The 26,759-nt window shown below is 36.4% G+C and overlaps 1 protein-coding gene across 3 annotated transcripts in view; it reads left to right on the top strand.

The window, feature by feature from the left end:
* Positions 1 to 26,759, top strand: part of LOC307192803 (uncharacterized protein) — a 268,351-nt gene that overhangs the window by 42,406 nt on the left and 199,186 nt on the right. For 2 of the 3 annotated variants that reach the window (XM_079934105.1, XM_079934103.1), the window contains exons 6-8: positions 12,297 to 12,383; positions 13,829 to 13,864; positions 16,818 to 16,984. In XM_079934105.1, the coding sequence (XP_079790231.1) occupies positions 12,297 to 12,383; positions 13,829 to 13,864; positions 16,818 to 16,984 (290 nt within the window). The remainder of the gene's footprint in view (positions 1 to 12,296; positions 12,384 to 13,828; positions 13,865 to 16,817; positions 16,985 to 26,759) is intronic. The other variant, XM_079934104.1, reaches the window with a different exon arrangement.

Raw genomic sequence — 26,759 nt, 5'->3', positions numbered from 1 at the left:
GAAATCTGTGTGTATTTATACTGGCAGCAAGTCTTAATGTGAGTTCGCCTCATTTCCAGTGTACCATAGGCGTATGTGGCTGGTGGCTATGGTAGTGAGCAGTGCAGTTACAGACAATGAGACCTGGAAGTCCAGCCACTCAAGTTTGCATGGGAGAATTTGAGGAACTCTTAGAGGACCGTAACTTCCCAGCCTCCAAAATGCTGCATAACTAATATTGACCTACAATATGATAGTTCCAACACTGTCTCAATTGTACTAGTCATTTTTAACATTATTTCTGTGATATAAATTAAAGTCTGGATATAAAAAGTATTCCTGGAGATGGATTGAATAAATTCTCCTATGAACCAGAAATTAGTAAATGGGGAGCGAGAACATTTTATAACTCAAAAGTAGATCAGAGTGGAAGGGGCTTTAGATGGAAAAGCCAGGAATGATTTATTATCCTGACAAAACCAGCCAGACATGGCATAGGTAGGGGTTATACCACCTCCATTCTGGAACATAATCAACATTAAAAAAATTATTTGATGAATCTCTACCTAAACCCACACTGCTCACCTGCCTTTGGGAGAGCCTCAAAAAAAAATTCAACTGCAAATGAGATGTGCAATTTTATGGTCTGTGAACAAGGAATAATATTTGAAATCCCTGAATTTAGAAACTGTTAGGTATTGTAGAACACAATGTTTCTTGCTAATACAATAAAAAAGAACATTTATATCATCTGCCAATGTGACGACTTAAGTAACATAGAGTAACTACATTTTTCCCCACAATATTATTACTATGAGCACAAATTCTCATCCTATAAGTAAATATCAAACACATTTCCACCTTTTTCATCCTATAAGTAAGTATCCAATACACTCCTACCTTTTAGATGCTTTAAAAAAAAAAAGTAATGGTAAGTAATGGCAGAATACCAATGCTACTTTACTTACCCAAATTATTTCATAGAAATGTAAAATCGTTGGATAGATAGCGATTTAAATTATGAAGGAAATGTCTAGGAGAGGGATTTTCTGACAACAAACTTTGGAATAAAAAGACTTCAAATTTGTGATGGATTGAGCCCCTTAGTAGAGGAAAAATGTGATTGAAATGAATACACACTGATCTTTAGGAACAAGCAAAATAAGGAACTACTGAGTGGTCTGATTTTAAGATCACTTGGAGGGTACCCTCAGATCCCTCCCGAACACTCCAGCGTTAAAGCATTCTTAGAAGCTTGTTTGTCTAAAGGTTCCCCAGAGAAATGGCAGTGTGCTACAGAGCTGACACTGTACCTTGGTATCAGTCATTTTTACAAGGTGTGAATGAGAAAAAACACAATGAAAGTCTCAGTCCTTCCTGCTTCCCCGCCAGGTCTCTTCCACACGCTCTGCCTCTGCTCTTCCCTTCTAAAGAAAGTCGCCTAGGTTCTGCTCAAGACCTTCTTTCCATTCCTATTGCCTTTAATTTGTAGGTAGACGCTTAGCAAAAGCATTCAATCCCCTGTTTTGTAAATTTCAGGAGGAATAACTTACCTGTGATGATTTTTGGCCACACGTCCTCTGCTCCATCTTGCCCGGAACTCAGACTGCTTCTCTGATCCCAGCTCATCCACTTCGCTCACTGCCAGCCATGGCCTGGCCTGATGATGATTAGCCTGATGAGGAAGGGAAATTCAGAATTATAGCACTTGAAAAGGGAGAGCAACAGAGAACCGACAACTAATTAGAATTTCAAAAGACAGAGGAATTGACTTAGGTTCTAAACATAACAAGGGCTTGAGGGCTGGGTAGGTCGAAAGGGTGTATTTCATAATCTGAATATATAACATAGTGGCACTAAAAGTAGTGAATGACTGAATTCTAAATGACAGTAAAATGAAACATGGGACAGATGTGAGAAGGAGCCATGGAAAGGCTTTAGATAAGAAGAAATAAATAATTATGGAAGTGCATAGTAAAACAGTTCAAATGATGGTGAGTGATTTAACTGCACTTGGGAAGTTGTTTCCTTTTAATCTCTAATTTTCAGAGGTTATTTCAAGTGTTCTTTCCATCCTTGCTTCCCTCACCCAAAATCCTAGGGGAGAGCATTTGATTGACCACGCTTAGGCCACTTGCCAGCTCCTTGGCTTTGTCACAGGTAGGGGAAGTAGGTTCTGTCAGCTCTTCCTGGCTTCTGTCATTGGAGACAGGAATCTGGAGTTACTGAACCATCAAGACTATACACACTGGGAACTAGGAAATTGTGATGCTATTAGGGAGGGGAAATGGATGCACGACAGCAAAACAAATCAACCAGACACACATCTGATAAATGTTCCGTACAGTTCCTCAGTCTTGGACTATTTCCTGATCATATCCTATTGTTCATAACATCAGTACAATTAAAAAATGGAAGTGGTATATGTGTGATTAGTTGGATATAAAATTTATACAATATTTTCCTTAGGAGTTATATATATATATATAAAATCCCAAAATACTTTATGTATGTCTCCATTTCCTCTTCCTCATTTACTGAAAACATATTGCTTAAACATCTATTTCCCAAGCACTGTGCTGGATACAGGAGATGCAAAAGTGAACACAACAGACATGGTCGTTCTCTGTGTCATGAAGCATGTTACACCAGCAAAGTCACACTGAGGGCAACTCTTGAGATTTTAGTTGATTAATCCAGATTAAACAGGCACTCTCAAAAAAGCCATGTTTTCTCATTCAAGATTTTTACATCAATTTCATAAATAACATTTCTCAGATTGAATGACTCTAGAAGTATGGGTAAATCAGGAAAAAATGTGTGTGTGTGTGTGTGTACCATATGAACATAACTGTGATCTCAGTTTAGTTGATTAAACTGTGTTCAGCCTAGGACTGAGCATGTCTGAGGATTTGTGGTTTAAAGTGGCCTAAAATGAACATAACTTTTTAGTGAAAAAAACCTATAAAAATTCAGGTTTTCTGATGCTTCAGTGATGTGGTCAGTATTTTAGCAGCTGCACAGAAATTTTTTTTTTTTTTTTTAAATCTAGTTCCCTTTAAATATTGGGTGACATTTACAAAAATACTTCCTGGCCATCAGAATAAGTTACACTGATGCAGTGAAATTCCATATTCAATTTAAACTTTGCTAAGCTCTCTTTACCTGCAGTCTGACTGGTTCATTTGTTGCATTTCCATTTTGAAAAAAGACTAAGAATGTTCCTGGCAAAGGACTAATTCTAAGGAAAGAGACAGACACACGATCTTGATCTCATTCGAAGACTCAGGGCCAGAGAAGAAAACTAGTTTTGAGTATAGTCTAGTGTTTGCCAATCATATTGTCCCATGGTTTAATCCTCAGGCATTTATTCCTGGGTCTTGGGGAGAGGGGTTTGGAATAAAAACTGGGATCTCTGTCAGTTGCTGGGGACCTAGGAGCTCTACCTGCTAACCTGTGTGACATGGAGGGAAGCCATGTAGGTAGAGATGACGTGTATCCCTCCAGTTGGCATGGCCAATGGAACGTGGGATGGACAGAGGCATGAGTTCAAGGTTTGATCAGAACCTGAGAAGATGTTGGATAGAACTTGGGATAACCTATAATGGGTACCAGCAGGAATCAGTATTGGAAGTGACAGTGGTCACCTGAGGTGGCCCCAGCAGCAGCTGTGGGATTGACAGGAAGTGCTTTCCCTGCTGCTCTGTGGGGTGGAGGTGCCGCCACTGATTTCATGATGGATGTGGTCTGAAGACCACAGTGTAGAAACCTTGACAGCAGGCAGCAAAGCGGAAGCCTCAGCCTTAGAGAAAGAAAATGGCAGATGTTCCAAAAGAAGCTGAGAGGAATGAGTTTCAGCGTCTGTGATCAAAGGACTTAGATTCTCTCCAAAGAAATGAGGGGTGGTTTGAATTAAGGGTAGGAGATCGTAATAGTTGTGCCTGAGCTAGAGAAATCCTAAATTAGGGTTGTAATCGTGACCCTAAATCTGTCTTCAGATTGGTGTGGCCATTAGAAATACACAGGCACAAAAATTTATAATAAAAATGACATGTAAGGGTACATGTTAAGTGCATAATTCAAATTGTCAGAGAATTGTTTTTCCCCCTAGTGCACATAGCCTAGATTATTTCAGTAGTGATATTGTATAAAACCGTTTATATTGTTCTCATTTGCCCCTTAAGATGGAAAAAGGGTGTTATATGAAATATATAGTACATTTAAAAATATTTTTTGATTTGGGACATTTCAAATATTATTAAGAAAAAGAAATATATAGGAAAATCATTTGCTTTAGGTTTATGAACTGACCTGGATTTGTGTTTTAAGATACCGTTTGGCTCCTAAGTGATTTGAACCTCTTTCATTGACTTGGAAGCCTAAAAATATACACTCAGGAAAGCGTCCTTCCTACAGAAATATTTTATGTAGATACAAGATGGGTGAAATATTTGGTCAGTTTATACAAATCAATTTAAGTTTACTGTCCTACCCCACCCCCTCCTTTTTTTTTTCCCAAATGGAGTACCAGAGTTCTAGAATAATATTTGTCCCATTGGGAAAGGAGCATTTTAATCAAATATTTGAGTTTTGGGAATTTCAACAGCATAAGAAAAGTTTAATTAGTTTTCTTCTCAGAAGGAACTGCCCACCTCCAGGTAATCACGCAGATTTGCCCAGGAAATCAGCAGAATGTCTATTGATGTTGTCTTTTCCTGTTTCTGTTAATGCTAAAATTGAAACCATGGGTAACAGTTTACCAGCTGTTAAGCGCAGTCATTTTTCTTTCTTTTTTTTTTTTAATATTTATTTATTTAGGCTGCCCTGGGTGTTAGTTGCGGCACGTGGGATCTTCGTTGCAGCATGTGGGCTTCTTAGTTGCGGCATGCATGCGGGATCCAGTTCCCCAACCAGGGATTGAACCCGGGCCCCCTGCATTGGGAGCACGGGGTCTTACCCACCGGACCACCAGGGAAGTCCCGAGCGCAGTCATTTTTCTATCTTCTCTTCAAATTTTTGTGAAACCCCCAATGTATGACTCTTTGTAAAATAATATGTTATAAAATCTGTCATAAGTCGTTGGTTGGGGAAAGAATTTTTATAAGAATTATTTTAATATTCAGAGATACTACTTTATGATTCCAGTTCATTGATGATAGATTCATACATTGAAACCACTGGATTTGTTTATGTGCCAGTAAAATTTATGTACCTTCAAAATAAAAATGTGAGCACAGGAATCTGTATAGGGGTAAAAAGTGTGGTTAAGAATCTTAGAATCATAGAAATGCTAGAAGTAGAGATCATATAGCTGATATTACAGAAGTCCAATGAGTCTCCTAATATAAACAGCTACACAGTAAAAGAACTGAGAGAAAGACTTGTTTTCTGATACATTAGTGATGCAATCAGTCTCTCAGCAGTTGGACAGGTTACTAAATTGTTTACCTATGCCTCCTAAATATTTGGTGAAATTTTCATTTCTTTTCACATCTTTATTGGAGTGTAATTGCTTTACATTGTTGTGTTAGTTTCTGCTGTATAACAAAGTGAATCAGCTGTACATATACTTATATCCCCATATCCCCTCCCTCTTGCGTCTCCCTCCCACCCTGTCTATCCCACCCCTCTAGGTGGGTGAAATTTTCTAAAAGATTTTTTTTTTTGCTTCCAGAATAAGTTGCACTATATCAATGAAATTCTGCATAATTTCAAAGTTTACAAGGCCACCACGTTGACTGGAGTTCAATAGTTGCATTTCCATTTTAAGAACAATTTTACTAGAAAAGTTTCTTATGATCTTACATAAGCTTTTCATGACCTTATACATGTTTTTAGCATACGTTCGTTAGTCCTTAATCTCCAAAAAATTCCATTTAGAGTTTCTTTCAAATATTTTTTGTTTTCTATTAAAGAGATTTAATAGGAAATAAGATTTTCCTCATCAGATTGATTGACCAAAAACCTTATAAAAAAAGACCCATGGGAAGACCTGAACCCTTTGCTTTATGAGGTAGAGTTTAGTTGTCTATAAGTTACCAGATTTTTAAAGAGAAAGTATTATTAATCAATATTGTTTAAACTAAATCTAATAATCCAATATATTGATTGCTTTCATACTGAAGTGTGCTACAGTGTGCTGAAAATATTACTACCTGAATGAACCCTTAAGTACAATACATGAGTATAAGTAATCATAGATGCAGGGGGGAAGACATAGTTATTAAATGAATGAGGGCACAATCAGAAATATTAGGGGGTGACTGATGTCTAATATCAGGTCCTTCCTAATTGAAAGGCAGTATTCTAAACTGTATACATAAATTTGTGGACAAGTAGGACAATGGTGCCTGGCTTCAACTAGAAAGAAAAAAACACACCTACTTTGGTATTGCTTTTGTAGGACTTTTAAATATGCATAAAAAACAATATATTTATACTTAACCTTTGAATTATCATTATTACTTAAGTAATGGAAAGATCTTCCTGTTTAGAAGTTAGGTGCTTAGGGACCCGCTTTAACTCCAAGGATTTGAGGTCCGGAGGAACACATGATGCATTAATGCCTTGGGGTGCGTCAGATGAGCCCTGCAGCAATTATGCACTCCACAGCACTCCAGTGGTTTGAAAGTTAAAATGCCTGGTAATTTACCATGAGGGAGGGCCTTAGGGGAAGAAAGAATATGGCTCAATTAATTAGTACTTGTTAGCAAACTTCGACTATTACCCTATTTAGGTTTTCAAATCACTGATATCTCAAATACCCACAAGATTTGGAAAAGAAGTAAGAATAAGCAGTGGAGAAAGCTAATTTGTCCAACAGAGCACCAGTTTTTGAATATAGTGTGAGCAGTGGAGCCATTTTCACAGGTTAGCCTTTCTATAAAGAAGAAAACAGAACTGGTATCCATTTGCTGTTTTTAACTCTGTGGTTAAATCTCATGCCTTTCAGTTTGAGTTCCTGGGTAAGATGAATACTCTTGATGACTACCTAGGGATTCCTATGAAAATCTAACAGAAATAAATTAATTTTGAGAGTTATCTGGAGCTTTATGATGGGTGTTGGTTTTCTATTTAATCACTATATCTCCTAAGTGGCTATTATAGGTATTTACAAAAATTAATGATTCTTAAAGATTATCTGGTTGTTTTCGGGGTATTATTCAAATACTTTGCAAATTATTGTCTTTGTTCTAAAGGCTTTTCAATCAAATCTCTCATGCATTCATGGTATGGAAATATTGCCTTCAAATAATATTTACACAAAATATAATTATTTTCAATACTTTTAGCTCATGTTCCCCCTTATTTCTGTTCTAATTGCTTTGACTAAGATTTCTAAGAGAATATTGGGTTATAATATTGATAGTGGACATCTAAGTCATAGTTTGAGTTTCCATCATTAGGTTTTTTTTTTTTTTTTTGGTTTGGGTTTTGTTGTAGTTTTGTTTTGATACTTAGTATAATAAATTTTGGTTTAAGGTAATTGTCATATTAAAAAGTAGCCTTGTATCTTTTGTTGCCATTAATTTAAAAAATGTTTGTAAATCAATCTTATAAAAATAGTATTTGAGTGGATTTCGTAAGATAGAGCATGTTTGAGTTTGACATAGTTCCCACTAACTTGCCGTTTATTACAACCTCTTGATTTCCACATTTCTGTTTCATACACATATATAAAGTGCCTGAACATTTAAGCCTGAGACCTTGGTATTAGATTTTCAAAGTGGGGAAAGCAGAAAGTTTTCCCAAATTTATTTATAAAGTTCATGGGAATCAAATTTAATTATAGATCTCTAGGCTTCATGCCTTTAAAAGGAATAATGTTCAGGAGAATATCCTAGTTTGTAAAATTTTCATGCACGGCTGTAATTGTAGAATGTAACTTGTTTAGTTATTTAGTTTACATGCAGGCCTTGTGTTTATTTAACTTACAGAATATTATAAAAAACATGATGATTGGTGATAAAAAGCTGAGTTGAAGCAGGTGGAGTCACAGGAAGAGGACAAGAATGGAACCAATAAACCAAAAATGGATAGAGGCATTCAGAGCTTCTCTCTCTGGAGCTAATGGGGCTGATTTGAAAGGAAGTGGTTGCCTCGTTGAGTAAAGATGCTTCCCATGATTCACACTAACCTTCCTCTGGTGGGCAATTTCATTCTCACTATTATAGCCCCCAAGGAACTGCATGGGTGCACACTGGAGGATTTCCTGACCAAAGTTCACGTACGGTGTAATTTAAGTAAAAGCCCTGATTACATTCCATGCTGCTCTGAGTTAAAGGGTAGGAAAACCTGATATCTGTGGAAGGGCAGAGGCAAGTACATGCGCCTTCCTCCCCCAGTCAGTAAAAATAGCCCAAGAAATGCACTAACTGAGGCTGATTCTAAACATTGAACAGCTAATTCTAGGAAGTTAGAAACAAAAGTAGAGTATTGAGAGTATAAAGACCAATTTACTGATTTATTAGTTTATGTATCATGCCCAATTGCTTCAATGTAGAACCACAGATATATGTATATATGCAATTGTCAGATTATTCATCTGAATGTAACAGGCAGTTAAATGTCGGCCATATTAAAACCTGTTGTATGTATGTTGCTAAATGCCCTACTTTGAATTTCTCAGTGGGTCTGTTAATTTTCCTGTGAGATGATTTTAGATATATCCAAAAGCATATTCTGAATGATTAGGGCACTTTTAGGAATTTATCCTATTAGTAACCTACCTTCTGGTAATATATACCCTCTCCTAAAACCATCTCACTTAATTAAATCTTGACCTATCCAACGAAACACAAGCAAAGGAACTATTGTTAAGATGAAGTCTGTAGTTTCCAAACTGCTCATAGGTTCCATGTGCTTTCCCATCTTAAACTCTGCCTACTATATTCAGGTTATTGGCCCATCAAGGCAAGATACAACAATAGAAAGGAAGAATTATTTTAATATTTAATAATAGTAGGTTCTTATTTGATTCATAAGCTGATTTATGTTATAGCAAGAAATTGGCAAAATAGTAATGTTATAAATAATAAATTATAAATATTACATTACCACTTCACTATCTCAGTAGTGCTGAGAACATCGTGATTTAATCCTGCATGTCATTCCTAGTTTGAAACAAAGGTATATGCGAGAGATGCAGCCCCACCCCTCCCTGGGATGCCAAATCATCTTTATCTGGCTCCTTTTTTCCCCCACGTCATGTAGTACCATCTCATAAACTGTAAAATATACATATTTGTTTGCTTTTATTCTTCCACTCACAGAATGTAAGCTCTGTGAGGAGAGGGATTTTTGAATGTTTGTTTTGCTGATCTATTCACATAATAAGCACTCAGTAAATACACCTTAAATAATTGAATGGATCTGAAACATCATATCCGCATAAAGTGACCCTGTACGACTTAATAATAATTTGAGCAAAAACATCAGTTAAAAACTCAACTCTGGGACCACTGAGGAAGTTTGGATTCCATTACTTACTTTATTATACTGTAACTTTGGGAGGCAGAGAATAATTGGGGAGCATCCACTAACAAAACATGCTTCCCATGTCTTTATGCTTTTGTGTCTTTTTTCCTTTGCCTATGCCTCTCCTTCCAATAAAAATTCCTTGCCCCTTTATTTCTGATATGGCTAATTCCTAATCACATTTTAAACTTACTTCAGTTGATATATTTCTCCAGGAAATCCCCAGTATAGGCTAGATGCTCCTACCACACACTCAAACAGACCTCTGTCCCTTACACGATATTAAATCACACTGGATTGAACATTAGCTTCCCTGTCCTGTCAGTGCACTGTGCTCTGAAGGCAGAGCCACTGTTTTCTGTTTGTTCTTAAAATCCAGACATAGTGTTTGGTTCCTAGAAGGACTCAATGAAACAACAAAGGAAAGGGGGTCTTGAAGGAAAAGAGAGAGGGGATGGGGAACAGAAAGGACAAGAGGAATAGTGTGATAAAAAGGTGATAAGTTTTGGCTCATTTTAATCAAGAAACAACATCTAGACCATGGAAGGATTTGGGTATTACAAAAAGTTTCCAAAAAAGGTTTATCTAACGAATGAATTCAGATAATAGTATGAGTACCTCTGTGTGCCAGGCACAATTCTAGGCACAGAGATTATGTTTTTACCCTCATGGAGCTTGTATTTTAGAGTAAGAGACAGACGACAGCAAGTATAATAATGCATATGTAAAACGATACACAAGGAACTGTAAAATGTAGTATAAAATACAAATACATTGTAAAAATATATGAATCCTCTAAATACATAATGTTATAGAATTTGAGGATTTTTAAAGAGAATCAGTGGATTGCCTCTTTGCTCAAGATCCCTTATAATTCTTTACTTGTAAAATGCTATTTGCCATATCCGAGAATGCAAAGTAGAAAATAAATCACTCCAGGAGTGGCGTTTATAACTTACATGTGTGTCTCAACCCACACTGAATGTAGAAGGCACACTCTGCATAGATTTTGAAACCGTATGGAGACCTTGAAGGGGCCCATCTTCCAGCTGAGTGGGGAAGCCTCAAGCCCTGAGGGGAGGTAGCGTCTGGAAGGCTCCCGGTGTGCAGGCCTCCTCTCACTCAGCTGGGCAAGACCCTCATTTCTCAACTGACAACAGGGATGAAAATGGTCTGAGAACCTACAAGCCAAATCAGCTTCTCCAGACCTGTGGTTAAAAATGACTTAACTTTGTTTATTCTCCAAGGACTTGATTCACTTGCCATTGTTTATTAATAAGTCATTTCAGTAGACAGAGGATTGGAGTTTTGTATTGGATCGGAGGAGTTTCCAGGATATGGGCACCAATAGTTGACTGATGCTGCCATGGCAATGTAATAAGGAATACACCACTATTTTTGCTTTAGTAAAGGTGAATTATTTTGCCAGCATATGAAAGAGTATACTTAAGAGTATCACAGTGCTTTGTGTTAAAGGGGAAAAAAACAACAATTACTGTGAAGGGGGTAGAATTACTGTGTTATTGCAGTACATAAGACTTTGATTACACACTGCCAAGATTCATATCGGCCTAGCAGTTGTTGACAGATAAAGTAACAAAAATGAAACATTTATTTTTTCTTTATTGAGATCTCAAGGGAAAGCAGATTTTCAGTTCTTACTACATTGATAGAACAGAGACTGACAGCAGAAATGTGCCGGTCCAGAAATATAAATTTTAAGCCTAGGTTTGTATCAAAATTCCATTTAGTCTTGGAGCTGCTGTTGGGATTATTTTTGATCTTAAAACAAATATATTATGGGATATCACAGTATACTTGGTATGTACAATATTAAGCCTTCCCTGTGGGCAATACTTTCAAAATTATTGTTGTTTTCAGTTGACGAAGCTTTATTTCTTTTGCAATGTTTGAGGCAACTTGAGTTATCGTCAGAGTAGGTGACATTTTACCGAATGCAAATTACTAGCAACAGACTGCTATACATTTCAGTCTGCAGGAAGTATGAAACTAGATTTGGAAAATTGATAACAGATCTTTTTTCTCTATTACAAAGTCATATTTGATGCTACAGTTTTGTTATCGACATAAGGACAAAAGTAAGTGGGAAATGCGAAGTGAGAATTTTGGGTTTGTGTCGTTGAGATTGTTGATGTCTTGGATAAAATTTTCTGGCTAAATCCTTTGTACCTTTCCTTCATGTTACTTAAGTTGACATAACAAAAGAGACCTGTGAACAGGCCCCTTATACTTTCCTTCCTTCCTTCCCTCCCTCCCTCCTTCCCTTCCTCCCTCCCTCCCTTTCTTCTCTCTTTTATTCCTTCATCCCTCCCTCCTCCCTCTCTCTTTCTCCTTTCTTTTTACTCAGCTAGCAATTGTGGAAATTTTGCTATAGTTTCTCATAATTACGATGTTATTAAGTTGACTGGAATTCTGGACACAATGACATGATATACTTTGTGAATTATATACAAGTGGGTAAATAGAGTCATCAGTGAACTCTAAACATCATTATAATCCAGTGGTGTCCATTTCTTGAGTATATCCTAGAAACAATTTGATTAAAATTTCAAATTATTCTTCTAAAGTCTACATTTGAAAATTTCCCCATTAATTTTTTTAGCAACAGACAGATAGCATGAACTTGTTTCTTGAATTACCTTTTCTGACCTTTTGCAAGATGATAATTACAAAAAAAGGGAAGCCTGGAAGACTTGTAAAAAATTAAGCTTATAAAGTAGCTAAAATGGCCCTTCTGTGCTGGTGTCGATTTCAGAATTAACATTTTGGTTCATGTGCTTCTAATAATCACTGACCCTTACTTCATGTACTTTCCACAGGAAATGAATACAGCAGAAATTACTTTGACCCACTGACGGATGAGGAAATATACCCAAGGCAGTATGGGATGGAGGTCAGCGGAGAGGGTGAGCAAGAATTAAGTATGTAATTTTTGTGTCAGAATATTCTTTTCCATTCATGAAAATGAGGTGACAAAGATCACACATGCAGTTCCATTTAGATTTTGCAGCTTACAATTTAAATGGTAAGTTTTAACCACTAACAACATGACAGGCAGCGAAGATAATTTTTGATCAAGGACAGGAAGCTGGTCAGATAGAGAAGCAGGACTTGGCTTTCATTTGATGCTGCTCTAAGCAGTTTGCTGCCATTCTGAGGCCTGTGTTATGCATACGAGGAGCATTATCACTTTACAAATGCCATCTCAGCTCTTCAAGTTTAAAATGAGCATTCTTCAATAAAATTCATCCAGCATGTGAGATTTCCATACCCAGAGACTATTGAATTCTTTCATTGAAGACATGGAACCACCATCTAAGTTCTGAACCACAGAGGTGCAGTGATACGATGGTTTCCTCTTCTCTAATGTCGATTCTAGGTGTGGTTGTAAGATAACAATTTAAAATTGCTCCTTGTGGGCCTACCACCATGCATATTTGGTAGTTTACAAAGCACTCTAGGGTTTACAGAGGTTATTGAGGTAGTGACAGTGACAAATATTACTTAGAGTCATTTGCAACCCAGAAGATCATATTTCACCATGGGGCTCCAGACATTGTATCAGCCTCTCCATGGGAGGAACATGTCTGATGTATGTATGGGATGAGAACATGTTTGAGGTATGTGTGTTTGTATCTGTGTTCTAATTGTATGACTGGAGTGGTCATCCAACTTGGCATAATTTATATTCGGCTCTATCCAATGGTAGGACATCCACATAATGACCCTTTAAACCCTTTTCTAGAACCATGTTCTTATGATTATTATTATTATTTTTTTGGTAGTGACATGACCTTGTTGCTTTACCCTTGTAAAAGAGTACAGTAGTTCTTACATTCGCTATTATATTGCAGTGGCACATATAAAAGAATCTAAGAACACCTAAATTTGTTGTTTCTGTAGTAAAAAATATGATATATAGAGAATAGCTAGTGCAAAACAGTCATTCATTTTGATCAGATGCTTATATATTCTATGATTTGAGAAACTATAATGGCTTATTCTGAAATGATTCTTGTGTCGTAGATGTCATAATCCATTGAATATGAGATCCTTTTTAGTGGAGAAGTATCACATTACAAGTGCCCTGCAACATGCATTTTAAAATCATTGTTCCAATTATCACTGATATACAAAAGGGTTTTTTTGTTTGCTTTTTTTAGAGCAAGACAGCATATTGAACAGAATTTGAGTCTATGACCTATAAAATAACTAAATAACCATGATGATCAATAATTTCTTTGTAATTACATTGCATGTCTATAAACTAACTGATGAGAAAGTTATCATAAATATGTTCTTTTAGCACCCCTACAAGTTGATAATAGAATTCTCTATGATCGATTAACAGAGCTCTTTCATGAGAATGGGCAAGGAGGATCCCAAGGTAAGAGACCAATTATTTCCAGTCTTTTATATTAACATTAGTCGTACATTAATTGAGATGGTTTCATGCAAATGCTAGCCTGGTTTTTCTAACTATAACCATTAATTGATGACCTATGTAAAGTTTTGATGGCTGCAAATATTTAATACAGCTAACGTTGGGGGGAGGAATTAATTATGGCCCAATTTCCTATAATTACATAGAATTTATAATCCTAAACAGCAAAAATGATTTAACAGACTTGCTATTGGAGGATCCTACCATGTCATATCGTATGTTTGGATTCACTAGTTTATGAGGCTATATGCCATTCTTTTTAAAGACTGTTTCTTAGGTTGTAAACAAATTCTTTGAGGTGAAAAAAGACAAATAGTATAGTGTTTTCAGTCTTAGCATGAGAATTCATACTTGTGAATGTTAGGCTCCTTAGGTAAGAAATTCTTATGTGTATTAATCTAGGAACTTAAAGGTAATCCTTTAAAACCTAAATTTCAAATTCTTAGTTTAATACATATAAATTCATGCCAGAACCACACTGGAGTTTTTACCAAAACATTAAGTGCAAGTTTCTGTATATACGTGATTTCAAATTCACAAGGAATAATTCTATTAAGTTTTTTTCTCAGTATGTGTTTAGTTTTTCTCAATCATTTTTTTTCACTTATTCAAATAACTCCTTATGGTACTTATGAGGTACTTATGATTATAGTTGTCTTCTAATAGTTATGGTTATTATTTCTATTGAATTTATGCTTAGACTTCACCATTTGCTATGTGACCTTGGGCCAATTTCTTAACCTTTCCTTGCTATTTCTGCCAAATGGACATATAATACCTGCCACAATGGTGTAATTATGGGGATTAAATTATTAATTATTACATCAGCAGAGATGATAAGCACATACATAGAATGATGAAGATACTGACGATTGATGCTGATGACAAAAATATTAATTAAGCATTTCTTGAGTGCCTACTGGGTACCTGGCACAGTCCTAAGCACTGTTCTAAATAAGGTAAATATTGACTTATTTAAACATCATAGCAGCCCTAAAGGTTAGGTCTCATTTTTGATCCCCATTTACAGAATAGTACCCCCTAAAAATTTTATTTCCACCCAGATTCACCACCCCTTTAGTTCTTTGCTATTAGTTTGTGTAGCCAATTTTTTATTTCTTTTTGTCTTTATGAACGAAGCAAATTTGTTTCTCAAGCCAGCTTGAGCCCTCATTCTGATGGATCCTAATTCAGGTGATGTATTAGGCAGGATTCTCCAGAGAAGCAGAATCCAATAAAACCAACAGAAAGAGAGAGAGATCTATTTTAAAATTTGGTTCTCATCTTTGTGGGAGCTGGCAACTCTGAAGTCCTTAGGGCAGACTGGCAGGCTGATTCAGGGAAGAGTAATATGAAGTTCAGGAAGGAGCTGAATTTTGCAGGGCAACAGGATGGAAACTCAGGTAAGCGTTAATGTTGCACTCTTGAGACTGAAGGTCACAGGGCAAGCCAGTAGGCCAAGAACTCAGACTGGATTTTCTCTGTTGCAGTCTTGAGACCAAATTCCTTCTGTTTGGGGAAACAGTCTTTGCTCTTAAGGTTTTCAACTGATTGGATGAGGCCCACCCACATTATGAAGAGTAATCTGCTTTTCTTGAAGTCTACTGATTTAAATGATAATCACAATATTACCTTCATGGCAACATCTAGATGGTTTTTAACCAAATAACTGGACACCATTGCCAGCCAAGCTGATATATAAAATTAAGCATCACAAATGGTTATTTTAAATCAGTCAGGCCTCTATATTTTTAGTATAATGTCTGAGTCAGCAAATATACATTGAATACCTTTTTTGTGTGAGCTAGACATTGAATAAGGCACTTGTGTACCTAACATGTCCCTTCCATATGACAACTCGTTGCAGCTTGGAGCCCTTGAAACCACCAGTTTGCACAGGTAGCATTTACAGGTAGCATCTAATAGGTCTTCCAGTGTCATTTATGAGCTCACAAGAGTGTTATGGCATTTATAGAATAGTCAGGAACTTCACCATGTATTTCATAGAGGAGGATATAACCGAGACTTAGAAAGTTTAAAGACGTGTACAAGGCAATACAGTGTACAGTGAGCAAAGAAGGAAGACCAGCAGTTCTCTGTATATTGCACCCTGCATTTCCCTCCACAAAAGAGGCTCTCTTCCATTGGTTAAAAATGTCAAGGTTCTTGTTAAAATCCTAACATTGAAGGCATGGAAAATTCCATATTTTACCTGCCAGTATTTTTTTAGAGACTGGAAGAGAGAGGATTATTTTATATTTACAGCATGCATCTAGCTAGATGAGTAGATACATTTTGTAGATGATACTGATTTCAGATGCTAGAGAGAGAAGTGAAGTACACTACCATTTATATAAGTGCTGGCATTTCTATGCAAATAAACAAGGCAGGCCAAATAAAGTCCCTCTGTGTGTACAGAGCTCAGGAATTGTTCTCGGGGATCCTAACTCGGGAAATGAACCCAAGAGCTCTGGCTTCTCCTAAAACCATTCATCTCCCAAGCTGGTTTCAGCAAAACAGCAAGTACATGGTAAGATGTTGAAGTAAACAGCATGTAATACCAATGCACGGAAAAGCACAGTATCTACACTTCAAGATGTATTTGGTAAGAGGGAAAAAGACATTAAAGCACAGCTGTACGCTGCTCACTTTGGGAATATGGCAGGATGGACAAAGTTTGTTGGCAGGTAGTTAGTTTTTAATCTTAAAACCCGGGCTTTACTGATTTCCCAGCACATTAAGCATAAATAGTTCACTAAATTGTTGATGATGAAAAAATGAAACTTGATCCCATGTAAGAAAAAAGGTGGTTAAATTACTGTGTGTTTAGTGACACACGTTATGTTAAAGTGACAAAGAGCGAGTGGAATTCATGTGATCTTTTTGGGGTAAACAGATGAGAGCATCGTGGAGGAGACTTTGGGTTCTGAAGAGCTGGTGAGTTCTGGTAAGATTCTTGGACTCTACAAAGAGAACGGTGAAGCCACCTCTGCTTACAGCGAGGAGACTGAAAGATACGCCCGGAAAGACATAATTCTGCCTGGAAGTTCTTCACTGGAACAGGTCAGCACTAAAATCTATATCAAGAAATGTAAAATAATCTCGCTTTTTAAAATAACAAGTTGAAATGTCGGTCCTGCACATCGTCTCCTGATTTTACTTAGCAGCACACCCCTTCCTGGCTTGATCCACGACTTTGAGACTTTCCCCTTGTTTTGCATATACACTTTACCATGCAGAGCTTATACTGTCTTACCAATATCAGTCCTAGCCCTTGCATCACTCAGTTTCACTTCACCTTTTAAAATTTCATGTTAGAGTGATAATTTCTAGCATATGATAAAGTATCTATAGTAAAACCTGAAACCAGCATAAACTTACTTGGATAAAATTAAGAAATGACTTGGACCCATTTGCATAAACACCATATAAATATGTGAATAATCTCATGTTTATGAAGTCACCATTAAGGGAATTAGTTTGTGCAGTGTTGTAACTAGTTCCAACAAGGGAATCTTTAGCCTGTGGATTGTGTTGGCTTCAGAGAGATCCTTTTTGTTTCCTGCACCTATAGTTTGTATTTATGTGGAACGTAATATCATATGCTCTGGTTTACCAAAGAGGGGAAAAATATTTTTTCTATGTAGTCACCTTATCCATCTTAAATAAAAATACAAGAATCCCACAAGTCTAGGTCTGTGTGTGTGTGTGTGTGTGTGTGTGTGTGTGTGTGTGTGTGTGTGTAGTTTTTTGTGAAAGGTAAGCTGATTTAGGATAAAGAGGAAAAAAGTATATTATCAAGTGAGGAAGACTGTTCTCAGTGATGTCTTTTATATTATCAGGTCACAAGTGGAAATATTTTCCACTTCAGAATTGTGGGGAAATTGTTTTGTTTTGGGGGGGGTATTCTCTAATTTGGAGCGTGAAAATTCCATAACAGAGTTTATTTTTTTCATTTGTGCCTCCTATATCTGAATATCTTGGACACATTAAGGTTAAATCTATTTTGAGCTTTTTTAAGTAAATGACCCTAATTAACAAGTACAGTCTTTCCTAACATAGGCACTACTCCTGTAGTGGGTTGAATTGTGTCCTCCCAAACTGCCTAATCCCTGGTAGCTGTGACTATGAACTTATTTGGAAGTAGGGTCTCTGCAGATGTCATTTAACTAAAGATCTCTAGATGAAATCATCCTGACTTTAGATGATTGGACCCTAAATCCAATGACCAGTGTCCTTAGTAGAGAAAGGAGAGAGAGATTTGAGCATCTGAGTCACAGAACACATAGTGCGGAAGCCACGTGAAGACAGAGGCAGAGGTGGAATGATGCATCTGTAGGAAAAGGAACACCAAGGACTGCCACAGTCACAGAAGATAGAAGAGAGGCACAGAGTGGATCGTTCCCTAGAGCCTCACAAAGGAACCAACCCGGACAGCAGACCTCTCACACCAGAACTGTGAAACCATAAATTTCTGTTGTTTGAAGTCACAGAACTTGTGATAATTTGTTACTGCAGAAGTAGGCAACAAATGCTGCTGCAAGGGTGGAGGATCCCATGAGCAAGATTACACCACGTCGTGGCTATTTTAACAATGTTTTGTATCTTTATCAAGACAGGGCTCTCAAAAGACACTGAGGTGAAAACAAATGCATGGCTCTGTCTTTGCATATAACCCTTTTTAAACGATTATTTTCAGATGTATGTTCTGCTCCATTAACAGTTCCACATTTCCATTTATTTAATTCTTTTTTGTACCACGTGGTGCCATTGTATGTATTTCAATTTACCATCATGCTTTAAAGAACAGCGCATGGATTCCTTTAGGATATGTAGCTTGTGGATTTTATATCCTCATCCTGTAAAGGGTAAGCTGAGGAGTGGAAAGCTCACCTGCTGTGCCCCTTGAGCTTGGTTTCTGCATCTGTAAATGGGTGGAAGTGAGATCCGCTTCAGGGCATTGTTAGCAGGATGAGATGAGCTAGTGGTCAAGAATCCAGCACAAAATAGGTGCTCATTAAACGGCGGGGCACTAGAGAGAGAAAATATTCTGTGGCCCCTTCTCAGGCCAATGCTCATCATGTTCTCAGCCTCACCGTGTCAGGAAGTTCTCTGAACACCCAAGTCAGCATTCTATGTGGGAAAAAGCTTCAGATCTGGTATTAGAGCTCGTGGCTTCTCCTTGGTTTGGATATTTATGTGAACTTGAACCTCTATGTAAAATAGGGCTGAAAATTTGAGCCTCTTCTGGTTGTGGTGGAGATTAATGAGATGTGTGCAAGTGCCTGGTAGTAAATGTTTTCCTTTTCTCATGAGTCATTTTATATACTTGTTGAGACTGTTACCTATTCTTACTTTTTATTGCTATTGTAATGGTGAACTGGCACTTAGAAAAAGTCAAAGCTTTTAAATGGAGATGGGGGCTGATCCCAGATGTGGTGAGTGCTGCTGGGTAAATCCCTTCTCTTAAACTATTTATCTATACCTATTAATTTATATGAGGACTGGGTTGGTTGCTTCTTGCCCCGAATTATAGGGCCTTGTTGTGGTGGTGCATACAAAAGAATCTAGATCACAAAAAGATATTAAAGGAATTTACTAAGAGGTTACCATGTGGACTGGTCTGTTAAAGGGATTACTACATGAAATCCCATCAGACATAGAGATCCTGACACTCCATATGCATCTTGGAGGGGACAAAAAAAAGAAACAAGAAAAAAATTGTGCAGAATGAGAGAACTCTCTTAGTAAACTCTGTGACACCTTGGGGCCCCAAGCACACCTATTGTGGGACCACTTTTTTCCTCTCCAAACAGAACAAGACACAGAGAGATGAAGAATTTGCCTTCTCACTTTGCAAAAGCATTGTGTGTGCTTGTATGTGTGTGTGTGTGTGTGTGTGTGTGTGTGTGTGTGTGTAGGTGTGGGCGGGTGTGTCACAGAGCCCAGCTGGACCAGCATCACTTCCCTCCCATGATTCTGATGTGAAACTGATGAGAAAATCACTCATGGAGTCTACCTTTAGTCATCGGGATGTGACACTGATGTCAGTAATGCCACAGTCACACCTGAAACAATAGGGAGCGTCATCCTAGGTAAGTCACCCTGGTTAAGCTCTCTTAGGTGAGCTTAGGTAAGTTACTCACTGAGGACCTCCAGAAGTACTTGGAGGAGAACTTTGCATTTGGCTGAGGTCTCATGATGAAGGTGGGAGCCTGTGAAATCTGGTGACTAATGGGACTGCTTGTTATTCCCCACTAATCAGTCCACATGAGGTAGGCTGGTCCTGCAACCGAGTCAGAAGGATGCTACTGTTGACGTTTCTAGTACAAGGCAATTGAGACAGCAGGGCACCTCAGGCCATGATGAGATTATGAGGGATACCACCAAAGAGCAGTGTTGGACTGCAGGGGACACACACTCTTGGGGTCAATTAGAAGATCACATTTCCAGGGTCATGCAAATGATAAAATATTATTTTTTATTGTTACCATAGGGCAATTTAGTGGCTTAAGTATATAAAGCTACTTTAGAAATATTTGGGCTGACTTTTTATATCCCACTGATATTGGAAAACTGTGGAAAAGACATTATGAAGTGACTCAGCTCTGAGAAATTATCCAGTCAGGAATAAAACTAATCAATTAAGTGCATAGTTATAACAGATTTAATCACAGAGGAAATCCAAGGAAACAGTAATACATTGTCTTTCAAATAAACATTGAATTGGAAATAAAATAATTTAATTTTCCTTTTTAGCATCAGGAGGCAGTGTTTTCCTGGACATTTCTTAATATGTATTGTATGTGATGTACCTGTCCCTAATCAGTTACATGTAACTAGGTTTTCCTCTGAATTTTAAATATAAACATTCCATAATTTAGCTTATTCAGTTAAGAAACCATGCTTTAAGGGCTTTTTAAAATGACTTGTGTAGTATCCGATGGTAGTCAGGGAAAATTATTTTATGTTTTCATCTTGATTGTAACAATAAAGTAAAGCATTTAGAGTAGTGGTGGATTAGGCATGTTAGCCTGAATTAAGCGTCTTCCTGGGAAGCATTCTGAAAAGCTTGCCAGTGTGTATTGGCAGCTAACGCTACTTTTCTAAATTCTTTAAAACTGCCTGGCATTTGGCAATGGGCATGAATGAAATATGACTGTATGTGTGAGTGACACTCAAGTCTGAAGTCTGATTCTTGAATATGAGAGACAATGTAAAAATGTAAAATCTATAATAAAATCTCTATACATAAAAGATGCATTTCATATGATACTTTAACACATTAGCCAGTGTATTTTTTTCTGTAAGCCAGAAACATATATTCTGTTCTGTGGTTAGTATAGGAAACTTTTTGGAGAGAAAATGGATTTTTAAAAATCACTGGAGTCATTTACATGAGCTAAACTTCTATTTTTTTACTTAACCAACATAGTAGCTCATCTATCATTGCTTAAATACTACATTAAATATAAGTTAATATATAACGAATATTATAAGGTGGAAGAGAAGAGAACAAACTACTTCATAGTGAAAAAAAAGCAATAGTGATTTTCCATATGTTACTTCAAAGGAAATGACAATGACATTGTCATTTTTATAGTTTGTAAGTGTCTGACATTCAATGCCTTTTCTAACATAAGCGGGAAAAATGCCATATTATTATAAATGTGAAAAGTGGTTCTAAAGAGTAGAAATATAATTTTACAAACTAAAAGGCTCATGGAATCCTTTTCAGTTTTAACAGTCGGTTAAGCCTATACAAGAAAAATTTACTATGTAATTTACGGCACTCAAATTTCTCATTATTTTGCCTCCATTTTATTTATTTACCTTGTAAGTCCTCCTTGGTTGCTTGACATACATTCTGAACATCCCAGAATGTTCAGGAAATGAAATGGTGCAGATGGAGGCGTTCTTGCCAAGGCTGACTGGCATTTAAGGAGAGACAGGTTACCATCTAGAATGAATAAACACATTTTAGTAATGTTATCTTTGCTCTGAAAACCTAATCCAATCACAATCGTTTATTGTTCATTTTGGCCAGAGATATTCTTACCTATAGTAAAACAACTGAACATTTCTGAAACAAAGATATTGATGAAAGCATTTCTTGTTTGTTGGTTTTAAAGCAAAGCATGTTACTTTTTATATAGTAACTGTTAAAAATTTTACCATATTGAGAATGCCACACTGAACATGATTTTATTGTGTATAGTTTTGAAACAAAACAGCCACATCAGATTGACAGGTGATTTAATAATTCCACCCTCTGACCAATTATTCCCATTCCCTTATAGATATGTTCTTGTATAACCCAACTTCCTTCAGAAACTCAGCCATCAATTTTACACCAGCAAATGAAAATCTGTGTTGAATAAGAAGTGAGAATACTACATGGTTTTCAAGAGAAAGGAACTCCCATATTTAATATTAAACACTTATATTAGTACTTAAATAAATAAGATACTTATGCTTTATTCCATGAGATCACTTACAGAAGGGCCATATCTTTTTTATTTTCAACACCAAACACAGGACCTGGCAGGAAACAAATTCTACCCCCATTAAATGCTTTTTGATGAATGAATGAATGAATAAATGCTACAGATAACTGGCTGGGCAAAATTATCATGGATACTACTGACATATAAATATTCCTTGATATGAATTTTCTCTAATACAGTTCTAATGTCATTATGTGGAGTGTTATGATTTGGTATTTCCATGCATATCACCTAAATTACTTTTAAGATATTTGTGTTGTAGAGTAGAGACAAAGACTGTTTATTTTTTCCAGATTTATTGAGGTATAATTGACAAATAAAACTGTAATATATTTAGAGTGTAAAACATGATTTGGTAAACATCTGTGTTTTTGTTTTTGTAAGAATCCTTAAGATCTACTCTCTTGGCAAATATATAAATATTTGTAAAACACAGTATTAATAATTGTAGTCACCATGCTGTACATTAGATCTTCAGAACTTATTCAACTTATAACTGAAAGTTTGTAACTTTGATTAGAATCTCCCAATTTCTCTTACCTTCTGCTCCTGGCAACCATCATTCTACTGTTTCTATGAGTTCTACTTTTTTTTTTTTAAAGATTCCACACATAAGTGATACAATACAGTATTTGTCTTTTTCTATCTGTTTTATTTCACTTATCATAAAGTTCCCAACAAATTAGTTATAGAAGGAATGCACCTCAATATAATAAAGCCATCTGTGACAAGCCCACAGCGAACATCATACTCAATGGTAAAAAGCTGAAAGCTTTTCCTCTAAGATCAAGAATGAGACAAAGATGCCCACTCTAACCACTTCTATTCAACATGGTACTGGAAGTTCTAGCTAGAGCAATTAGATAAGAAAAATAAAAGGCATCCAAATCAGAAAAAAAGGCTCTTTAATAATATAATAGCTAACATCCACTGCATACCTACTGATACTGTTCTAAGAACTTTGCATAATTTAACCTCACAATTGCCTTAAGAAGGTAGTGTTATGGTCTCCGTTTTATAGAAGAGCAACCTGAGACACAGAGAGGCTGAGTAACTTGGGAAACGTTCTACAACTAATAAGTTGCTGAGCCAGGATTCAAACTTAAACAGTCTTAACCATCACACTATACTGTTGGTGGCAGTTCACAGTGTTCAAATTTTATATCATTCACCTGGCACATTATATTTCGGAGGGAGTGAAATTCCAGGCCAATTAAGTGCTTTTGACATTCTTTAAATTATTCTGTAGAGAATGTAGACCAACACATAACATTATTTCATATTGTATTTGGTTAAACCAAGAAAAACAAAGTTGAGGCATATTTACAATAGCTTAAAGACTCAATGGCGTTCCTTGTAGTTGTGCTGGCAAAACAACATCCAAGAAAGAATGAATTACAAAATAATCATTCATTTATTTTTGAAAATACAGAACATTTAAAAAATTTGACTAATATCTTCACCCTACCTACCAGTGAATTCATACCTTACATACCTTCTCCCACTTTAAAAAAAAGACTGTCATTCCCCAAATATATGCCACATTTAAAAAAAATTCTTGTCCACAGTCCCTAGTTGGTCACATCTTACTGTCATTTCCTTGAGGAAGCCCAATCGTTCATGTATCTCTTCTCACAACTTTGCTTGCATTTTCTGAGTAAATGGTGTATCTCTTTATCATGCTCTTCCTTTCTGGAAGTTAGGAATTTCATTCTGTTTGTTTGTGTGTCTTTCTTCTCAACACCCAGCGTGGAGTTCAATATTTGCTAACTAGATATTTATTGAATGGGCATTTGATACATAACATATTGGATAAATGAATAATTGCAAAAAGATCTGAACCTTTCACTTCCTAAATTATATTTTTATGAAGTCAAGAATCCATTTAGACTTGTCATCTAAGAGTAAACAAAGTGAATCACAGTATAGTCATGACCGAATGTTGCCACTCTTCTTTGTATTCTTCAACTCCAGCTGCCATAACAAAATACCATACACTGAGGGGCTTAAACAACAGATGTTTGGTTTTTCACAGTTCTGGAGGCTGGAAGTTTGAGATCAGGGTGCCAGCATGGTTGGTTTCTGGGGCGAGCCCTCTTCCTGGCTTATTGATGCCTGCTTTCTCCCTGTATCCTCACATGGTAGGGAAAGACAGAAAAGAAGTAATCTCTCCAGTGTCCTTCCTTAAGAGGGCACTAATCCCTTCATGGTGTCCCTACCCTCATGACCTCATCTAAATATAATGATCTCTCAAAGGCCCCTTTGTCCGATTACAATCACACTGGGAAATAAGGCTTAAACATATGAATTTTGAGGGAACACAATTCAGCCCATAGAACTCTCCTTTAAAAAATACTAGATTTTCATGAAAACTTTTCTACATAGATCTTAGCTCATGAAAAATTCATTTACCCTGAGTATGGAAGGATGGACTTGTTTCACAAATGTTTCAGCTGAAGTGCTTCTAGTGGCTGAGTGCTTCGTTTATTTTAGGATAGAGCTTTGGATGGGAAAGAAGCCCGGGGCTTAGAACGAGCACTGCTCAGAGATGGGTGGACTGCCAAGGCTTTGAGAAGGTGTAGTCCTTCTTGCCTATCAGAGACCCAAAGTGGTCTAAATATATTCTTGGAAGAAGATGTTGACATGTACTTTTAGGGAGAACAAAGTAAAATAAAATTGCTTATCTTATTGCTAATATTTAGAGACTTATCTTCAATCATTGGAAATTTGATTTGTACCATAATAATTCTGTGCCATCTATCAATTTGGAAAGAACAAAATCTTTCAAAACATGTACTGAATAGGTACCATTTTTGCTATTTAGATGGCTCGTTTGTACTGTTTAATCTGTTAGAATCTAGAACGGTACAACGGAAGATAGTTTGAAAAGGAACAGAAAATAAATTTATATTCATGTAATTGAAATTTTCTAGCAAAAGCAATGACTTGACTCTAGGTTTCTCTAAGTGAAAATTTAGACTACCTCATTTTCAAAGAAAAGTGATGTGAAATTTGTGTGTGTGTGTGTGTGTGTGAGAGAGAGAGAGAGAGAGAGAGAGAGAGCTGGAGAGAGAGAGAGAGATTGACTTAGTGAAATTGCTTAAGAATCATTAAAATGAAAAAAAAGGAGGTGTATGAGAAAATATCTTAGTGAAAACGTTTTGATGCTGTGTCTTATCTATCAAGTTCATTGAAATGTTAGTTCTATGTAGAATTTGCACAAATCCAAGGAAAATGCCAGGATGCTCAAGCTTCTAAATCCAGAATGTTGTTTATATTTACAAAGACCTCTCCAACAGGAACTGTTAGACTGCAGGAAACCTCATTTTCAATATGTCTGCATAACACCAATAAATGGTAACAGAAATTATATCTGGTTATGGAGAGAAATAGCCTTCTTAATGTTCACCTCCTATATCTTTTTTCTCTAATAAGTTTGCTGACCACAGTGCTCATTAGTGGTACAATAAAAAGGAGCTACTGGTAAATAATAACAATTCTTTGTATTTATACGGTGCCTTTGATCAGAGCACCTCAAAGCTTTCATGACTCATTAATCTGTGAAATACATCAGTGAAGTGTAAAGGCGTCAAGGATTATTACCCTCTTTTTGTAAACAGAGAAACTGAGGCATTTGCAAGAAACTATCCCAAGGTCATTCAACGATTTGATGACAGAGTCAGGGATAAGATCTATAAACCAGATCTAATTAGAGCAAAGACAAACAGTGCTCAACGAAAACCAGTAGCTTCTTTGAAATCGCTGAAAAGTTTTATGCAAAGCTTGGAAACAACATTGCTTTAAAAGACACGCTTTTTATTTAGTTTTCATTTTGAGTGATTTCTTCCATTTAGTAATGGAGGCCTCTCCACAGCTTCTTATTTAGATCACTTAATATTAGGCTATTTCCTTGAGACCTCTCTGGCTTGCATTTCTTCTGTATGAAGAAACAGTATATGTTTCTTATGAAACAGTTTAATTACTAATAGGAAAAAAGTGAAAATAACTTTATATATATCTATGTTTATATATATCTATGTATGTCAACACTTATAAATATTTAGTCAATTAAATATCAATCTATCATCAATTGATTTGGAAAAACTATTCTACAGAAATATATTGTACTCTACTTCATTGCAATTTCCATATGAATGAAGGTTAAAGGCATAAACCCTGCAATATTATTTTTTTTTTGCAAAGCCAACTGCTCAGTTCCAATTAGAAACGACCCTCAGAAGATGGCAAATCACATTTTCCTCAAACCTTGTCTCATAAAAACAACTCATTGTATGGTTTCTTGGAAGAAAAAATATTTATTTTTTTATGTG

The sequence above is a fragment of the Stenella coeruleoalba genome, assembly GCF_951394435.1.
Source record: "Stenella coeruleoalba genome assembly, chromosome: 10".
Lineage (NCBI taxonomy): Eukaryota > Metazoa > Chordata > Mammalia > Artiodactyla > Delphinidae > Stenella > Stenella coeruleoalba.
This window is presented reverse-complemented; position numbering and strand designations above follow the sequence as displayed.